Source organism: Neodiprion pinetum, chromosome 7, assembly GCF_021155775.2.
Source record: "Neodiprion pinetum isolate iyNeoPine1 chromosome 7, iyNeoPine1.2, whole genome shotgun sequence".
NCBI classification, from domain to species: domain Eukaryota; kingdom Metazoa; phylum Arthropoda; class Insecta; order Hymenoptera; family Diprionidae; genus Neodiprion; species Neodiprion pinetum.
The window spans coordinates 24,941,040-24,961,559 of NC_060238.1; the positions used below are offsets into that span (position 1 = coordinate 24,941,040).

The 20,520-nt window shown below is 40.7% G+C and overlaps 3 protein-coding genes and 1 long non-coding RNA gene across 6 annotated transcripts in view; 2 read left to right on the top strand and 2 right to left on the bottom strand.

Moving 5' to 3' along the window:
- The window catches only part of tei (teiresias), a 169,705-nt gene extending 157,277 nt beyond the window's left edge, over window positions 1–12,428 (bottom strand). For all 3 annotated transcript variants that reach the window (XM_046634042.2, XM_046634043.2, XM_046634041.2), the window contains exon 1: window positions 11,011–12,428. In XM_046634042.2, coding sequence (XP_046489998.1) covers window positions 11,011–11,104 — 94 coding nt within the window. In that variant the 5' untranslated portion in view covers window positions 11,105–12,428. The remainder of the gene's footprint in view (window positions 1–11,010) is intronic.
- On the top strand, window positions 2,657–4,634 carry LOC138191241 (uncharacterized). The gene is made up of 2 exons (XR_011177625.1): window positions 2,657–2,899; window positions 3,488–4,634. It is a non-coding gene; the product is annotated as an uncharacterized lncRNA (long non-coding RNA).
- Window positions 12,429–15,820: 3,392 nt separating the features above from the next.
- mRpS17 (mitochondrial ribosomal protein S17) lies at window positions 15,821–16,667 on the top strand. The gene is made up of 4 exons (XM_046635468.2): window positions 15,821–15,986; window positions 16,077–16,193; window positions 16,273–16,349; window positions 16,446–16,667. The coding sequence occupies exons 1-4, from the start codon at window positions 15,849–15,851 to the stop codon at window positions 16,612–16,614; spliced, it is 501 nt and encodes a 166-aa protein (XP_046491424.1). The 5' UTR covers window positions 15,821–15,848; the 3' UTR covers window positions 16,615–16,667.
- Window positions 16,668–16,764: 97 nt separating this feature from the next.
- Fcp1 (RNA polymerase II subunit A C-terminal domain phosphatase Fcp1) lies at window positions 16,765–20,475 on the bottom strand. Its single transcript, XM_046635455.1, has 7 exons — window positions 19,787–20,475; window positions 19,404–19,707; window positions 19,061–19,305; window positions 18,098–18,968; window positions 17,836–18,003; window positions 17,477–17,738; window positions 16,765–17,406 (listed from the first exon to the last, which is right to left on the bottom strand). Exons 1-7 carry the CDS (start codon window positions 20,011–20,013, stop codon window positions 17,111–17,113), a joined length of 2,373 nt encoding a protein of 790 aa, XP_046491411.1. The 5' UTR covers window positions 20,014–20,475; the 3' UTR covers window positions 16,765–17,110.
- Window positions 20,476–20,520: the final 45 nt, after the last annotated feature.

Consider the following 20,520-nt stretch of genomic DNA (forward strand, 5'->3'; position numbering starts at 1 on the left):
ATTTCTTAGCGGTTTTTTGCTATTTCCGATGGTATACTTATAACAGGTTTGTAATACTCCAGAGTAATTGTTGCTGAATAATGTAAATTATTCTTGTTGGAAACAAATCGGTGGAAAAAATCGTCGGAATTTAAAGAATATAATTCATTCACACGTGTACACGGTTTACGTAAATTGTTAGTTTTTGGGCTCGTTAATTACGAATCTGATATCGGAATTTAATAATTAAAAATCGCGGATCCAATATGCCTGACGAAAATTTGAAATTCCGACAGAATCCGAAGAAAAATCTCTGTGACCAGACGTTTTTAGGGTCGCTCGTCGAACTCCGCACACTCAATTTTCAAAAACAAACCATTCGTATATTTTTTATAACACCGTGCTTTTCGTAGTCCTCGTGAATATCGTTTATCGCTTGCCAATCTGTGAAATTCTGTAAAAGAAATCTTTGATCACGGCAACGTGTACGAGAGCTTTTCATCACCGTGTTGAGAATTTCCGGCTGCGTTAATAATTTGAATATTAGCCCAGTCATTTTAGACTAAAATTAGGGCTGAAATTACATTAATTTTGAACAGCAATTTTCTTTCACGAATCGTGAGGTGAGGTCGCCATATTGATTTTGTTTCCCCAATATTATATATTCGCGCGAAAAATATGAGGATACATCCGAAAACGTTGAAACTGAAAAATATATTAATTAACTCTTTGAGGGGCACATTTTTCTACTGAGAAAATTTATAATATCATGTGTAATCTGTAGGTTTTATGGTTTCCCTTTTTTACGATTCGGAAGTCAGAGTTACGAAATTCAAAGTGGCGAGAATTTTTCGAAATTTCCAAAAAATATTTTTTGAAAAAAGAACTAGCATATGAAAAAATCCTGAAAATAATACATGTGAATGGAGAACACGCAAAAAAAAATTCAAAACCTCACCTATCCACGTTACAAAAAAAAAAAAGGAGACGCAAACGAGTTTTTATTGTTTACAACAAATAGAGAAAAAAAAGGAAACTATCACAATTTTAATTATTTAAATTCTAAGTCCGATGTTTTTTTTTTTTTTTTTTTTTTTTAAGAGATGAAAAATTTCACACATTCTTCACCAAAATCGACGAATCTTTGCGTTTCAAAGGTTTTCAATTAAAATCGTTTGTGAGAAAAAAAAAACACATAAATAACGGATACGACGATTTTAGTGATACGTATGCGTTTTGAGTGCTTTATTTATAACGAATGCCACGAAAACAAAAAATTACACACCCTTTTACCACCAAAAAAAAAAAAAAAAATAGGTATAAATTATGCTCTAATTATCCCGGATTACCAGACAATTCCCGTGTTTTTCCCAATTTTTTCACGTTGTTCCTGTTTTTTCCCAGTTTACGTACATAACGTGTAAATAACGGACTAAATGAACGGTGATTACATTACGAAGCGCAAATTTCTGATTTTTGCATCGCTGTCGCGTTAAATAATATATTTACAGGACAAGATATGAAAAAAACTTGGCGATAATTTATATCGTTATTTGTTTATATATTTCTTACTCATAAATTGTGTTACGTAAAATATTAACCCTGTTGAACCGATGATCAAGTTCTCGGGGAAGAACTTTTAAAATTAAATAATAAACTTTTATCCGACCATTCGATATCGCTAATCATTGTCATCGTAGCACGGATTTTGCAACCGCTCATAAAACCTAACAAAATTCTACGCCGCCTCCGACAATGAGCTAAATTAACGTGCAGATATTCGGTATGATTTGTACTGGATTGAAATGGAGAAAGCAATTTTAGAACCAAGCTTTTACAGCCCCAAGTCACGAACAGCGTCTGTACATTAATCGTCGTCACGTTAATTGCGACACACGCGTGTGCGATGACATTGTCAAAAAAATTTGGCGAAAATTCACCCAAGTATGACGGCAGAGTTTCTACGTAATGAACGAAAATTTCGTAGTAGCTGAAACACCCGATGGAGTAAAAAGCAGACAGTTTCATCACTGAGAGAAATTTTTAGTTCCGGTTACCGCTCAGTCCTTGACTATTTTCATTTTTTACCACAATCGGAAAATATAGTTCTAGGCAGAAGATGAAAATTAGTTTTATAGCCGTTACTATTCTTTCTCATTGCGATCGCTGTTGCTATATTTTCTTGTAACTGTTGCGAAAATTTAATGCTTGTGCGACGATAAATTGACGTTAAAGCCAAAAAAGTAGAGTAAACCGAACAAACTGATTTTGCGTTGCAATAACCAAAAAAGGATCGACGATAGCGCAAAATGTTTACGCGTACCTCGTTTTTCGTAATTCCAACAATATTTAAACAGTTTTTTTTAACGATACCTGTTTCTACTCAATTTTTCTAGTTACTGCAACAAATGAAAATTTTCTCAGTACTGTTTCTTTTTTTTTTCTTTTTTTTTTTATTGAATAATATTCCCCGCTTATCGTATCTCGGTTGAGAAGTTTTATCAACTCTTGACTGCCCCATACTACGGTCGGATTGACACCGCGCTATTTTATCTGTGTATTAAAAGTATGTTTATGTATGTGCTGTTCTCTTTTTTATTCATAAACATTGCTAATCATCATCTCTAGATGGATAAGTTTAGGGTCAGTCTGTCTGACCCCAGTGCCGGGGATTCACCGACTACTCTCTCTATCAACATATTCATCCAATGTATACTCCAAAGTACGGGAAATCGAGCGTCAGTGGTTTGTATATATATGAGGAGATTCTACTGTACCGTACGTCCAGTTCTACAAAGGCTTCGTCGAGAAGAAGAACGTCTCTTTAATTTCTCCGCATCTCCTTCGACTGTCTGTCAGAGTTGACATGATTTGGACTCGCGAATATCTTTGGCTCTCGTGCCTTGTGTTTGTTTTTTGCGTAAGTACCTTTTCAATCATTTTCGTCACTGTTTCGTAGATTTATAAGCTTCCGTTATCGCCACGCGACTCCGCCGACTTCCGAATTCCCATTTTTCACGAGGAAAAAATCTCTCTTCTATCAGCCTTTGTTCTTCGTTCGACTCTCTGCCCGTCTCTTGATGTCTGCCTGACAATATCGTCTCAACGTGGTTTCGATCGTATCATTTCCGACAGTGTCTTTTGTTTCGATAAGTTTTCGTTTATTTTACGTTTCGTCGATTACTTGTCGCGTCGCCTTCTGCGTCGATATCGGTCTTCGAGCCGCGGTGCCCAAGTTTCGTGATTCCCAACGAATCATCGTCAGTTGAGGTTTCTTTGTCAGCGGTTGAACGTCACCTCGACACGCGTTGCTTTATTATTTTAAACGTTGAATCAGCTTTAATTAATCAATATTCACAATCCGAATCTCAACCACTTCCTCAAATCAATTGGCTACGATTATAATTCATACGTTTTATATGCCTTTGAAATGATCTGAAACGGAAAGTCTCGCGACTGATCGATGTCGAACTAACATCGAGTTTTATTATTTCGTTTTTTACGATAGGTTCAAAGTCTACATTCCGCCCCGGTGAAAACTCCATTGGCGAATGATCCAACGGACAGAGGAATCAGCAACAGATTGGACAAAGCAATGGGATGGGCTGGTTACGACGATCCAAGGGAAAGCAAAATCCGCGCGGGCATTCACGCTGGATATCACGAGTATCAATACCGCAAAACCGGAAATCCCAGGGAACATGAACGAGCCAAGGATCAATGGGGTGTCGTCACTGGCGGCGCGAGAGATAACTTGCAGAAATATGATGCACAGCACTAATCGGCAGGAGTGAAAATGAAGGCGAAATATATATGTCCGCACATGATTAACGTACCATATATCTAAGATATTTGCTTTTTGCTCGTGATAAAACGAGAAATAATAATTTTGCTTCAATTTCCTACATATTGCACTCATTTGTATTCAATGCGTACCGAATAAATATTCTGTTTATTTCAATAAACATGATATTTACGTAAAATTCTGTTCCTCGAAGCTTTCCGATTTATAATTTCAGTATGTACAGACTATTGTGAAGTTTTGCAACGAACTCTACAACGAAATGAAGAGGAGAAAAAAAAATGTTGGTTTAGTTTTTTTCGCTCATATCTGTCACTGGCTATAACAGAACGCGTAACTATGTATAATCTTACAAAAAAAAATCGTTCTTTGTGAGGCTCGGTTAATGAAACCCCTAAGTTAACTTTATTTATCAAATTTGCTAAACAAAAATAATTAAAATATTAACGAATCAATCGCTAACACCGCATGTGTGTATATACATATATAAATACAATAGGTTTACGTTCATACGAAGAGGATTTAGAAAAAAAAAAGATTAATCAAAATGATTATTGTCTTCGAAACAGTTCTTGTGTTGCAGCATAAATTTTCTTCTCACATTCTGTGCACTGTCAATCATTTGTTACTTCTTGGCCAGAAAAATAAAATTCATTCGATACATATGAAAAGATTACAAAATATCTCAATAGAAAAATTACAAAAAAAAAACCGTTCACTGTAGGTTTAATACAATTGTTTCAATTTTTAGAGAGAAACATTCAGAGTCGTATGGAATGGAAAAAAGAATGAAGAAAAAAAAATAAACAAACACACGTTTCGGTAATTGAACTAATAAAATACATAGAACGAATATTAATCTCAATTATTACAGAGGACCTAAGGCGTGAGGGAGAGTGAAAGAATAAGTGAGAGATACGAAATAAATGGTGTTAATAAAACTTCCCAATTGATTCGGCGTCTTTTTTCGTCCAAGAGAGTACACGTATAATTATATTATTACGTCACATATGTAAGAGAATTGTATCAGCTACGTCATGTCGAGTGTGAAAAGAGAAAGAGAAAAAACCTATTCCACGAATACCAAATTCTATAAAATCTGTGAATAACAAAAAATACTTGCGTAACACCGTCGCGTGTGTGCAGAATACTATAATTCATCTACGGATGACGGTGATGATGATGATGATGATGATGATAAAAATAAAATTTTATGGCATATATGCCATGAATTGAGAAAAAAATTAATAAATCGAGCATGAAATTTTTGCAGGTTGTGAGGAAATGACGGAAGGATGATGATGATGATAAATACTTGACGTACCGGAGTTTAGAATTCTCTCTTTTCTCTTCAGAGATAATATCAGACAGCTTATTAATAATTAGTATTAATAAACGTACATTCGGATATGGTTAAATAAAAGTATTGTCATCATCATCAAATTCAAGCTGAACCAAATATGTTCGTACAAAAATTAAAAAAAATTTTTATCGATCGTTATTTGGCTCGGCTGAAGTTTTTGATAATAATAAAAAAAAAACATTTATATCGCCGTATCCAAATACAAGTTTTTTTTTTTTCTCAACGGTGATAATCAACTCGTTTCTCAGTTTTATAATCAAGACGTAGGTATAAATTTTCATTATACTTTGTTCTTCGATCGAGAAAAGAAGAAAAATTAAAAATAGAACCGGTATATACAACGGTATATTTATTTTTACTCTGCTTATTGTTAGTCGACGCGAAGAGCAAGATGTTTTGCGTAATATTCGAGTTCACAGCGCGACCCTTTCCTCGATTCCGTTTATCGCCGCACGAAATCGGGCAAAAGGAGGAAACGAAGGAAGGAAGGAAGGAAGGAAGGAAGGAAGAAATGAAAAGCTGATGAGAAGAGGGAGAGAAAGAGAGACGCTGTTGTTTTTATTAAGACGGCTTCCTCTGGCCGATGATGCCGGTTGAGCGACCCCCGACAGCGATCCTCCCCCCCCCCCCCCCCCTCCTCCCTGCCAGCCCTCATTCCGCTCATTTATTTCATTGTCGTCCCCCCTTCCCCCCGGTTAAGGCAAATAACAGTATAATTGTTATTTGGAAGAACGCCACGGTTCTCCCTATTCACCCTGTCCCTTTTAATAGACAGCGGTAGACTGAGAAAAATTTCATTTGTTGCCGTAACTAGAAAAATTTCGTAAAACAAGTATCGTTAAAATAAAAAAAAAAAAAAAAAAAGTTCGAATATTGTCGGAATTAGGAAAAACGCGTAAACATTTTGCGCTATCGTCGATCCTTTTTTGGTTATCGCAACGCTGAAACAGTTCCTGAGGTTTACTCGACTTTTTTTAGTCTGACGAGGCTTTAACGTCGATTTATTCTTGAACGAGCGTTAAATTTTCGCAACGGTTGCAAGAAAATATAACAAAAGTGATCGTAATGAGACAGAATAATAACGAATATATAGACTTTCCAGATTCGCAATCAGCGACCCCAAAACCGGTAGAAAATCATCTTGTTATTGTTGAAAGTTGACTGATCGCAATAATGTGCGACTCGTGGGGGGTTAAAAATCCAATAATGAAAATTCTTAAAAATCTCGTGTCGTCGAATATCAAAATTTCGGAGCCTAAACCCAGAGTGGGCCGTCAGCTTTCGCTTCTACCCTTTTTTGAGCTATTTGAAGTAAAATAAAAAAGGAAATTAAAAAAAAAATAATAATAATGAAAAAATGTCCAACTTGGAAAGAATAGTCAATATATATTTTTTGGCTCACTACTTAAACATTTTTAAATACATGACACGAGATTTTCAACAATTTCTTACCATCGCATTTCCAAACCCAATTAGTTATCAGCGATTATTTCACCTTGATGAATAAAATATTATACATACATACGCAACGCAACGATGGATAAATATAGCGAGCGTGATTTTCGAACGCCAACGCACAGACAAGCATGGAAAGAGGAATGCAGGTCCATTGTCATATTATCATTAGGTTCGCGCTCGAATGAGCGAGCAAAGCTAGTTCGATTCTACGGTTGATAAATCAGCGTTCGATGCATTGCGTTGCATCCTCTCCTCTCTCTATCTCTCTATCTCTCTTTTCCGCTCAACTCGACGAACATTATTAGCAGTATGCAATATGCGCGGATATCCGTGAACGCAGGAAGTGTGTCGTAATAAAATCTGCCAAATCATAGGTCGCAACGTTTACCGACTACGAATAATATTCTACATATTATAATAAATAAACAACGACACTCTGTACGTACAAATTCGTCCCAACACCTGCGAATGATTTGCCAATGAATAAATTACACCGCTGCGTCTGATACGACGATACGAAAAAATAAATCTAATACATGTACACGCGCACAGAAGAGAAAGAGAGAAGAGATCAATCATTTTTGATATGTTTCTATTTGTTGTTTCTAGGTACGTACCTATGTGTGATAAATTGTTATCAATACTTTACACCGCAAAGCCACATTCAACCGTCGCACTGCAGCTGATGCGGCATATTTTATACGTCAATAATAAAACACCATCTCTTTTATATACCTATACGCATGCATATTGAATATTTTGTATACGTAAACGCGGCGTTAAAAACGAATATCAAACAACCGCTCGTCACAGTACTGTTGCAGATTGATCGGTCATATTGTTATTTCACAACAATTACAACCCCTCCCCCCGCAGCCAGTTACACATCAAACGCATACTATTGAACAATTAATCAATTACCTAACCGTCATATGTCAAATGAGTGAGCCTAGACTATATATGTGTATATATATACATACGTATAATATTATCGTGAAACCTACGAATTATCATCGTTATAATAATTATTATCATTATTATTATTGTTGTACACATACAATACAATGCAATTACACTGTGTATTAATTACTCTATATTATACATATGCGTATAATAGATAAATCGCTATCCTCAAACTGTTGTAATAATAATAACAATAACAACAATAAGCTTCGGAGAGTGGGGGATGGTTTACTTGCAGGGATCGAAAGCGTTTCTCACTGCTACGGTATCTCCTTCTCCTCATTCTCCTCATCTGCTACTAAACTTTATTGCTCTACTCTATCAAAGGAGGAGCGAGAGAGAGAGAGAGAGAGAGAGAGAGAGAGAGAGAGGGAGAGAGAGAGGGAGAGGGACCCTGGCCTTTGTTACCCCGGGTGGTTATGTGAGCAGTTTGAATCGACCACTTCCGGTCCGTCGAGGAGACGTTTGACCCTAATTATTATGTCGCGTATGTTGTGCGGCATGAAATTACAACAACATGTTAAAATATGCGGCGGTCCGTCGTTGAGAATATCGCGTATCATATTATCCGTGTCTTTCAAGCCGGTGAATAAAAACCACAAGGCTGAAGTTGGGTAACGTTAAAAAAAACATGATGGGAACAAATCGTTGTTCTCTCAGTTTTAAAACGAATTTCTGACGAGTTGACTTTTCAAAATGTAAGCGTGTTTTTTTCGTTACGATTTACCGGCTTGAAATTTCATCGAAGTAATTGACGAGTTTTTCCTAAACACTCGTCGTGTTAACGTAACGTTACTAAACTTCGACCTTGTCAAAAATCATCGTTACATGATTTAAGACGTGGTTGAATTTTGCAATGTTGATGTAAAGATTCATTTGCAAGAAAAAAATCTTTGCAGGATTTATTTTACCCAATTCATTAATACATAATTCAAGCAAAATGTAATCGTATTATCAAGATGAGACTAAACTTTTCGAAAATCGTTGTAAAAATTTTTCAAATCAATCGTTCTTGTTTCTATGCGTTGTTACAATCAACGATACTAACTTCAATATTGCGATTTAAGCGGCGTGACGATATCATAAAAAGAAATGTTGAAAAAATCGGCCAACACCTTCAGTGATAATTTAACACTAACCCAAAAACTGTTTTATTCATCGAATATAAAATCGAGCGAGAATTTCGCAATTTTCAATATATACGTATAACAATTCATAATAATGATAATATGCAAAAGATAATTTGCATTTTATGGTCAACAGCGAGAGACTAACTAGGCTGCACACACGAAGCTTTCTGATCGACATCGAAATAGCGCGGCAGCAACGTTTCGCTTCGAAATGTTGCAGCGAGCGAATTCAGAGAGATAGAATCGAATGGACAAAATCCAACCACCCCCGCCTCACTCTCTCTCTCTCTCTCTCTCTCTCTCTCTCTCTCTCAGAGTAATAAATAACATTTATAAATCGGAGTCGTTATACATATATGCATAATCCACCACCACCACCACCACCACCAGGGTAGCTGCAGGCGTTGACTTTGTTTATTTCTGATTAATTGGAAAATACGGATACTGCGAGCGTTGTTCTTGTTGTTTTTGTTTCTTTTTTTTTTTTTTGTTATCATCATTATTATCGTACGAATATGCATGCGTATGGCGTATATTTATTATTCTCCACCCTGAAAGCTCCGGTGTTACATATATATTATATGATTTGTATAATGCAACATGTATTATTATTATATAATACATTATACACCGCTTAGGACGTGCAGCAGGAACAGATGCGCATAGGGCTGTGTTTTAGTCGAGTTTGTAACAAGGCTGAAACTAGCAGCAGTCAGAATTTTCAGCCAAACGTAACGTTTATTCGAATACGGTAATGAAGAACGAGAATGAAAATTTTGTTAAATATCTACGAGGCTGAAGTTAGGTAACGTTACCGTATCGAGAGGTTGACAAAAAAAAAATTACTACATATTTTGCACGTTTAGAATAACTCAAGAAGCTGAATTTATAAAGTCTCAGTTTATTCGTGCCTTGTTAAAACGGTTTACGAAATTTCAGGTAATCCTCTAAAGTTGCAAAGTAACGAGTATTTTTTTAAAGATGCATAGTTACAATAACGTTGCAAACTTAGGTCACGACGTATATTTCTAACCCCCGAGAATTAATAAAAGGATGAAATCAAGCTGCGTTTTTGGATTCCAAAAAGTTTAACACGTCTGGCTGCCAAATCTGGCTGCTCTAGCTTCACCTTCATAATATTTTGTGGAATAATTTAGAGAGTAGGTCTAGAAATAAATGCGAATACTCACACACAACATGCGTGACACACGTGTACATGCGTGTGTATAAATTACACACTCGAAACAAACTAATGAAATAATTATTACACCGCGAACAACATCCGCCCTGCAAATTAGAAACCACGAACTATAACGATGTTTAATACGTATGATACTATTTATCTACGTTACGCACACGTTTTATACGTGTGGGGGAAAAAAGAAGAAGAGAAAAAACCGTCGTCCGCTACCACACATACGATCGTGCTGTGGATAAAGTTTCTAGTGTTTTAATTCATAATTATGCTGCAGGAGGAGGACGGAGATCAGATTCCAATGATATCTCAGTGTAAACTTTTAATCAGTAAAATTATTCACCGACGACGACAATTCGCACGTAGAGGAATATCCTGCGGTTGTTTTCAATAGGCAATCTAGGACGGTTGAAAAAATTAAACTAGAAAAAAACAAAAAAAAAGAAAAACGATGAGGAGAACAGGCAGTGAAAAGCCAACAGCACCCGAGTTGGTCTCGTACATTTTGCGAATATGAGATTGAGAGAGAGAAAGAGAAAGAGAGAGGCATCGTCTGCGGCCGACGTGAGCTGCGGTTGAACGAAGCGGCGTAAAATTTCTGTCGAGTGGTTTACACTTGACTGGAGAGAAGCTTTTTCAACAAACAGTTCAGGTCGTTCGTTTCGTCCGCGTTCCAACCTTCGCGATTGTCCGGGCTAATCAATGCCCTGAAAGTGCACCCCCACCCTGCCCTATTCGTGATTGTGCAAAAGAGAGACGAGGAGAGATAGAGAGAGGGAGGGAGGAAAAAGTTTTCACCCTCTTTCATTGCCGCAGCGCCTCTTCGTTGTATACACGTGGTTAACAATTACCCGCGTGTGACGAGCGACGATCGAATAGCTCCGTGACAAATTCAAGAACATTTCCTCAAGATTTTCAGGTAATTCAAGAACATTAAAAAAAATAACATTTGCAGGGCACAAGAAAAATTCAATGATAGTTTCCAGGACTTTTGAAGGGCAAGCAAAATTTAAGGATATTTCTAGGGCCACTCGACACTGTGAAAATTGGCAGCGTCCTCAAAAAAGCTGGAAATCAGACGTATATTTTCGAAAAAAAGGGAGAATAAATGTTTACTCACGTGCCGTGTCGGCGACTTCCGGATGCAGGGCGAGTAGCAGGGGAAGCAGGAGAAGCAGGGCGGCACGGACGGAGGTATTCGGGATTCGTTCCATCACGGCATTTCACTCTCGGGGTTTTTCTTCCGCCCGAAGAAGAAGGAGAAGAAGAAGAAGAAGAAGAAACACAGGGGAGAGGGAAGAAGAATAAGATGCCGAGCGATCTCCTCCTCCTCTCGCCACACTCTCCAATAAACGCTGGGGCGACGAACAACAAGCACACTTCACCTCACCACGATGCTCGATCAATTATTACCGCGCACTGTTTACTCACTGCCGACGGCGCGACGTAGGAAGAAAATAAGCGAAAATTTAACAACACACAAAACAAACGGAACACGCCAGTCCGAGACACAGGAACGGTGGATCAGGAATCGGCGACCTGAACCGGCAGCATCGCGCCGATTTATTTACACGCACTCACGAGATGATCGCGGCCACGACGATGCTGCGAAAATATTTGCGGAAACGCGAATTTGTTAGAGCAACGGTTTTTCCTCACGCTCATCTTTATCGCGTCCGCGTCTGGGCTGAAGTTTCATCCCAGAGTAAGGAACAACGCGGCTGCCGATGGTCGGATTCTTCTTTGTTTTTCTTGCGTCGAATCGAAGCAATCGAATCGCGGTTGCCTTCGTTATGTTTACGTATTATATATTCGGGAGCGGCGAGACGCGTGCACGACACAAACAACAACAACACAACAACAACAACAACTACACGTAGAAAAGAAAAAGAAAACACTTTAATGGAAGATACTTATTACCCTGTTACAGGTCGGTTACACGCTGCCGTTGCTGCAGCATCGTACGATCGTATTTTGTTTTTTTGTTATTCGTTAGCGATCGTCACTTCTCAACTCGCAGCGTTCGATACTCGAATACTCACCACGGCAGGCAATTGTTTTCTAACAAATCTAAACTGACCGTCTATCAATGCGCCTTACTTCACACTTGTCTGGACCGCTTCGCAATTATTATATTTTCGAATAAAACGAAACTGACCGATTATTAATGCGCCTTACTTCACACTTGCCTTCACTTGCTTCGCGACGAATTGTACAAACATCCATCCGCCGTTGCAACCGTCGATCATCCGGTACAGAAACGACGATTGAACGAAGAGCGGCGTCGACGCGTCCGCAGCCCTCTAGAATCTCCGTCCAACTGAGTAAAGGGATGGGCGTGGAAACTGGAAGAGGATGAAAATCGGGGCGATCGGACCGTCGCTGCGGTAACGACGAAAATAAGAAAGAGACACGCGACCCGTTCGGCTTCTGGATCTGAACTGAACGCAAGGAGGACCAACGAAGCGGGCGAGGCGCGTCCGTCGCCCACCCTTCTGTCCTCCGATCATCCCCCATCCACCGAGCCTCGACGTCTGCGCGGAAGGCCCGAACGCAACTAAACGCAACGGCAACCCCAACCAACGCAACGCCCGACGACGAGGAGGAAGTTTCGCCCTCCCGGCGTCGCCTAGGAGCGACTCGAGCTGCTCCTAGGTGCAACTTTCCCCGCGAGTCGACGTTTAAGCTCTCCTCCTCCTTCCGGGACTCTCTTTACGTCCTACCTTTATTTTTTTTCACGTTCTTCCTTGCTCTTTGTTTTTTACGAAGGGTTGGAGGGGGGGGGGGGGGGGGGGGGGCAAAGCTGCGATTCTTTTTTCTACAGCTGGAGAACCTTTTCACGTTGTATCGCAGCGTGTTCTCTTCACTTCTTTTCTTGGCGAATTTTGACTGACAATGAGAGACGGAAAATACGAGGGTGAAAACTCGCCTCGAGGTTTATTAGATGAAATTACTAATCTGCACCACCCGACGGTTATACGCTGTGGCGATTACTTCGAGGGTCAGACTTACGGTCTGAACGTTGCCGCGTTTGAGAGCGATAAATTGTTGCAATTTTCTTTAATTTTGGCAACATTCCCGGCTAATGTTCTTTATACGCACCTATAGCGTTATACGTATACGTACTACAAAAACAGGACGAAGTTTACTTACCTTCTTTACAGAGGGATTTTTAGGGAAAATAAAAAAAAAAATAAAAACAAAAGTAGGGGAAAAGAATCGTCATACTAATCGTGTAAACAATGCTTTACGCAATTACGCGAAACAACGTCTCACTTTTTGCTCCGCCCGCGGGAACAGAACGCGCACGGCCTGGTTTTCTTTCTCTGCACGCCTTTTGTTAATGGGGCTTTACATTATCCTAAAGAGAAGCCCGGCAATGGCTAGAAGGCTTTGAACAAAACAATTTCTGCACCTCGTTTATTCAAGTTAGAGAAACCTACAAGGCGAGCAACGGTTGTATTGTCCACCATGCATCACCTGATGAAAAATATTCGTATTTTTCGGTGCTTTTGAATGCCCCCAAGCAGGCAGAAATATTTTCTCGATTTTACGTTAATCTATAGTACGTTAATTACTTCGAATATATATGCGCCATTTCTGCTCCGGCTCATCGCTGGAAGTACTTAGCGCGAACAGAACGCCAGGGCAAACAAGAAAAAAGAAAAACACTCCAATACGCTGCTCGACCCATTTCGCCATCTCAAGGACGCGATTTACTTCCGCACAGCAAGCAGTGCTCGGCTCGTGGATCGGGGGATAATAAGAATTTCCCACCCCAAGTCTAGGTCACGCAGTGACGAGAGATGCTCGTATTAGTTTACGACCCAAGCTTCCCTAGTTTCGCCTCGAGGATTCTGCGTAGGTATACAAAGTCCAGCTACTACACTACCCACCAAACTCATTTATACCTACCTGCAGGTCGGAAGCAAAAAGCCCAGTGGCGAAAACCAAGACGTTCGAGGACTACCGGCTCGTTACTTTCGGCGGTCGAGTCAAGGGACCAAGATTCATGCAGGAAGCCGCGGAAGGAAGAATGGAACGAGAAATCAACGTCCCGTAACGACACGACGAGGTCGCCGCCTTATACGTGTACTACACGCGTGCCGCCTTGCCTTTGGCTTTTGGAAACGATACATAGAAAAAACTCCCGGGATAAACGAATTGACGATACGACCTTTCGTCTTCCCCTTCTCCCTCCTCCCTCCTCCTCATTCTCCGCCACCGATGAAAAAAGAGACTTCGGCAAGGCGTGTCCTGCTTTCTTTCCAACAATAGAATCGACTCCGTCGACTGTGCTCGTCCGGCCGAATCAAGTCGCTTTGAGTCGAAGATAAAAGCTTTACAGGACACACTGCGCGGACCTTTGTGGAACCGCGTTTCGGATAGTGTAAGGCTCCCGCGGACAATGTACATCCTCCCTAGGACGAAGCGTGCCGGGATAGTCGGTGGAAAGTTGTCAGGACAGGATCACGGACGAGAATCGGCAAAAATCGCTCGAGCAATTTATCGTACATAGAAACTCTCGACTCAAGGTTAATTCCCGGACGTATAGCTTTTTCCCCCGTTCTTTATCCCTCTCGCTCTCCTCCCTCTTCGCCTCGTCGACCTACACTGTCTCCCCTCGTTTCGAGCCCGGAATACAAAGACTTGCCTCGTTTAATCCGCCCTGCAGAGAGCCATTTTCATTTCTCGTCAACCCTGTTCCTGGCAAACTCTACATCCACCACCCCCCACCCCTTCACCCATCCGCAGCAACCCATCAACCCGCCTATGTATACTTTCTTCGCCAACATCCCGGCGTCGTTAAGGCCTCGCCGTCTTACTCGAGAGCGTGATCGCTTCATCCGCCGACTCTCAACTTTACTCTCGCGACTTACCTCTATACGTGCCTCATCGTCTCGTCTTTCCGCAACTTCCCATTCGCCAGCTCCTTATCCAGTTTCCTGGGCGCTTCTATCCCCGGTAGATTCAACCGATGTGTGTGTACGCCCACCTGCGCAAGGATACCGTAGCACGTCGTTATTAATTATGGAAACACGTAATTCAGAGCGCCATTATCGAAAATCAGAGTTATGCCGTTAATAGTTTGAGATTAATTACTATCAGAGTTGCTGGTTCGTCTCGCGTAACGCGTCGTTGCTGTTACTACATCACTCCTGTTGTGAATAATCGCGTATCGCGAACGACTCATTGTCAGGTTATGCAATCGTACTTGCGGGTAAGCTTTGCGTAACACGCGATCATTCGAGGGTGTTCGATTTCCGACTAGATATATGTTTTTCGGATATTCCAACTTTGAGGAACTGTGAACTCCGATCGTTTACAAGATTATTAAGCTTCGGGAGCCAGAAGGCTGCAAATATTTACCCTGCTGTTATCAAATAGAGAAAATCGCAGCCGCTGTTTCATGTACGCATTTCAGTTCTCAATCGTCGTAGCGCTGACGCAACAGGTTATTACATTCGTTGATGAAACATGCCTCTTCAAATTTGGCCCGAGCCATAACATTGGGGAAAAATCACTATTCTCTTATTTTTACAATTGCTTTGAAGGAACGAAGATTCCAAAAGTATGTTTTGTCTTATTACGACTGACCGAATTTCAAACAATTCCAAAGTCACGAGGTACCGGTTTCACCTCGGCATGAACCGTTACGGTAACGTTACTAACTTCAACATGGTTATATCTGAACATAGAAATAATGAAGCAACGCGTTATTTTAAACATAAAGCGTGGTTACTATGTTCTAAATCACAGAAATCACCTGTTTTCATAGCTTGATCCAAAGTTGAACTCCGAGCGTCATCTACTATTTGATAAGTTCTCTTTTGTTTTGCCGCATCCGATGTGGCGCTACCTCTTCGTTTTAGCGCAAACTTAATAACAAAAACTGAGCCCCTCTAGCAGCCCAATCATTCCTCCCGTTGGTTAGTTTGTTGTTCAGGCTTATCAAAGATGGCGAAAGTCGCGGTCGCAGCGGCGCAAGGGAAGAAGGCCTTGTCTCTGTTACTGGGAAAGTGCGTTCCCTGTGTAAAGCAAAATGCCTCAAAAATACGGGTTCAGCATTTTAAACTCGACACAAACCTTAACATGGTACGTACGTTGTAATCCGGTATCTAAATCCGAATTGCGCTGATCGTGTTTAAGGTTATGTTACTCCTTTTCCTACTTTTTGGGTTCCAGTACTACCGAGAGAACTCCTTCTTCTACGCCCACGATCCCCAGGCGTTGTGCAAACCTGGAGACACTGTTTTGATTAGGGAATTGCCCAGCAAAGTGACTCGCCTCATCACACACGAGGTTCGCATCACTCGTTACATACAACCTAATAAGTTTAAACGCTGCTTTTAAGTCTGATCATGTGTACGACAAATTACAGATCCTGGAGATAGTTTATCCATTGGGTGACGTAACGGATCCTGTGACTGGAAAGAAGGTTGTTGTAGGCAAATACAGGTGCGTTGAATCCCACTTTCCAGCAGATTCTCCAAACATTTAAAAATTTCGTAAATTTCTGTTTTGTTCATTATCATTTCTACTTCTTTACTCCAGGGATGATATCAAGGCAGAGGACAAATTGTTTGGAAGAACAGAGTCTGCTTTTGATTATGATAAAGCACCTCCGAGGGGAAGCCAGGAGGATAAACGTGACTTCAGTCACAGAGAAACGTACACGAAGTATCACGAAGATCCAAATGACCCACAACCATATGCCGTATAAATTTGCAGTGTCACATCTTACAAACTAGCTTAAAATAAATGTTGATACATAAATTACAAGTCTTTTCTATTCCCCTCTAATTTACCGTATTCTTGAACTCATATGAAACTGCAGTCATAGCTTAAAGTTCGGTAAGAACTTCTTCTGAGCTAATCTTAACTGGTACTTTATTGGATTCGAAGTTTCAACATTCATATCACAAATGTTTATAATTTAAAGCTTCTAAGTAGAATATTCCAGTCCTTACCTAATAATGAGAAAATCAATATTGGTAATTTCCACTTCCTGGATCGAACAGTGGCTGATCATCTTGCTTACGTGTCTATCGTTTGAATTCTATCCAGATAAACGATAAACGTGAGATAATATACAAATGGCTTGTTTGTTTGTAAAAGTGCTCTGCATAGTGGTTTTCTTGATGAAGACAAGTTGTGTAGAAAATAGATCTCATCGTCGATGCATAATTCTAATTAAAGAAACACTTAAGAGAGTTTACTTATTCAGACAAGAATTCTCGCTCCAAAGCGGCGCCCATTTCGTTCCATTCACCATCATCCTCAGTTGCAGCCACCTCCATAGAATCCTGAGAGTCATCTCCCAAGTCGAAGCCATCCAGGGATCCTTCGCCTCGTCTGAACCTTGTCAAAGGATCATCCTCATCATCTGGGTCATCTTCGTCCTCATCACCATCGCTTACTTTTTTACCTTCCGTAGAAGAGTTATCATCGAGTTCTTCTAAGGTACCAATTTTTCTTCTCTTGCTAGTCAATGCTTCCTCATCTTCGCAATCCTCTGAGAAAAGAAAATGCTGAGTAAATATTTGACAAATTGCTTCCAAACAGAAAATTTGATCTTCAGTCACCATTTAACGAATCCGGCGTTGCCGACCTACGTCGACGGTGCTGTGTTTGGGATGTTTCAATTTGAGAAATAGGTGCAGATGTTTCTAGCTCTTGGTCACTCATATCTTCCTCCACCTCTTTGTCCATATTTGCAATCTCTTCTAGTGTGAATGACATGAGGGGATTTATGCTGTCTGCAAACCTGTCGCCCCCCTCTGTCTCTTGGTCGTCAATTCGGTCTGGACTGCTGCAGTGCGGCGGGGGTACCCTGGATCCACGAGCCTGCATTGATTCATTTCAATTCACTAGGAATATTTTACGAGAGCACAAAGAAATAGTTTCGTTCCAAAAACTGGCAAGATCAAAGAACTACACGTACCTTCTTGGTAAGCGGATAGAGACGCTCATCAACACATTCCCATCGCTCTGCACAAGTCCACAGCCAATCGGGATTCACTATTTTCACTTGCCACATTCTTTTGGCTGCATAAACCTTTGCCGTTCCTGGTTTTATCGCCACCAAATGCGTCGTGTTGTCCTGCAGATCCTGAGAAACATTACAAAAAAAATCACCACAAACGTAATGGCAATTTTTTGTGAGGAACTTCAAGAAACAATTACCATTTTAATGAGTTACGTACCTGAGATACTTCTGCGCCAAGTGCTCTGGCAACTTTGTAGGCTCGGCTTTGATGCAACTTTTGATGGGTAGCGACTATGCCGCTAAACGTGAGTCGCAGTCCCTTTAAAACTCGTCCTCGCACCCGTGGGATGATATCTCGAAGGCTCTTGTTGGATTCTGCATCAGTCTCCTGCTTGCTGTAAAATTCTGCGTGTATTCTGCGCAATATGTCTTCTAGGTACAGAAGATAATCATCGTGGTCCTCTAATTCCTGTCTCTTCTCTAGATCTTTAAAGCTCTCTTCTTCCGCAGCTTTTCTTTTGACCTCTCCTGACTCGACCAGTTTCTCGGGATCACCTGATACCAATTCCTCCTTTTTTGGTCCCTGTTCACCAACAATCGCCGAATCTTTGTCTGCATTATTTGCTTTTACCTCGTCTGGTTCTGTTAGCTTCTCACCAAGTTCAGGGGCTTTACTTTCCACAGTCTGTTCCTTCTGTTCTCCCTCGTTAATCTTATTCGGTTTCAATTCTGCAGTTTCTACTTGAAGTTCCAGTTCTATCACATCTTTTTCCTCCTTTGTCTCATCCTCAGTTTTCTGTTTGTTAGAATTCTCCTCAAGTGTTTGAAAATCTTGGCAGTCGATATTCGGTAAGGCTCCATTTTCCGTTACTTTAACTCTAGTTTCCGGCTCATTTATCTCATCCAAACTAGTGGTTTTCAGTTGCGGAAATTGATCCCGTTTAGCAAGTCCTGGTGGAGCGTGAATGTCCCCAGTGTGGCGAAAGAAATGGTAGGGTTTTACCTGTACCAAATTACCACAACCTTGCCAGACATCCTCTCTATCGTCTATAATGCAGACCATAGAATCGCCGCAAGGAAACAGGGCCCTGCAAGTGACATATAAATAAAATATTAATAATGCTAATTTACTTCTCATGTAAGGAGAAACAAAAACCAATAAAACAAGTATTAGAATTACTTAAGGTTTGCAGTTTTAGATGCTGGGTCGAAACACTCATCTCTCGAAAGAATCCTGTGAGAAAATAGTACCCCATCTTTATCGAGTAGGGCAGCCACGGTATGAGCATAATTTCGAGCTCCAAAAGTACAAATGTGCAATTCGTAAAGGCGACTCATTTTGGCAAGAAATTCTCTTGTTCCAGGCCTTAATTTTGTGTGGTACCACGGAGAGTGAGGTCCGTAGAGTTGAAAGTGGTAGACATCCTGAGAAAAACAAAAAAGAACACGTAAATAGAACAATGTGGATACTTCTCATTGACAAATACGTTTCGTTTATGGTATGACCGAATAGTAAATATTACTTTCATATCAGGCGGAACGTTGTCATTGGTAGTGTGGACTATCGTTTGATCCAGATCAACGAGTAAAGCCAATTTTCTATCTTGCAACAAACGCTTTTCATCTTCTCTGCCAATTTTCTCCGCGAGTTCAGGGCAAACCTTAAGTTCAGGAACGGAGTGCACCATAGGTACACTAGCCTGGGAAGTGACCGCGTTCTGCCCGTCATCCCCAGCAAATTCCTCCCGAAGATCCGCGCCGCATTCGGCGCACAGATCTTTCATGACTGTAGGATGTTTGCATCCCTCAAGCAACAAAACCTCTTGCCTGTAGAAAAAAAAAAGGAGGTGAACAATGGCGCTTGGACGAGGCAGGAATTCTCAGGAAATTTATTTTTTAAGGTTACCCGGGCTGAAGAACGTCGCCTTCGTTTGCGAGGACTTTTATAACACGTCCAAATTTGGAGGCGCGAAGCTTCTTCTCCGGATCTTTGGAAGGTTCCCCGCCAACGGATACGCTGCGGTAATGGAGGACAACTCTGCCAGCTGACACCATCGCGTTCATCCCGACCCTCCACTTCGTGATCCTACCTGGTTCTCCACCAGCCGGGAACGCGATCTTCACCGTCGCCATGTCTACCCAACACCAGGATCTTTGTGTCGATCATAAACCGATTTGACAGATGACACTTAGCCGAGTAGTCAACAACGCTGATATTAATTCCGATCGCTTTGGTCCGGGAGGTTCTTGTTTAAACACACTTTAAAAACCGATCGAACGACGGGATTATTTTTGCGCGGGAGCCGCGTTTTCTCGTCCGCTATAGTTCGACTAAATTTATTTACGTACCTTTATATGCGTGTGCGCACACATACCACTCGCATTATCGAGTCGGACACGCACCCACACACACAAATCACACAAATACATCAGAATCCTCGCTGTAACACGGTCTATATGCGACGATAGAAGGGCAATTACTGTTTTAAAAAAACATATACAGACGCCATCGCGCTCTAGAGGCCCAAATAATAAGCAATTAGAGGTGCCGTCCTTTTACATCCATTTTCCGATGCAATATTCTGACACAATCGACAGTTCAAGTGATTTCATTGGTTGGATCTAACGGAATAGACCAAT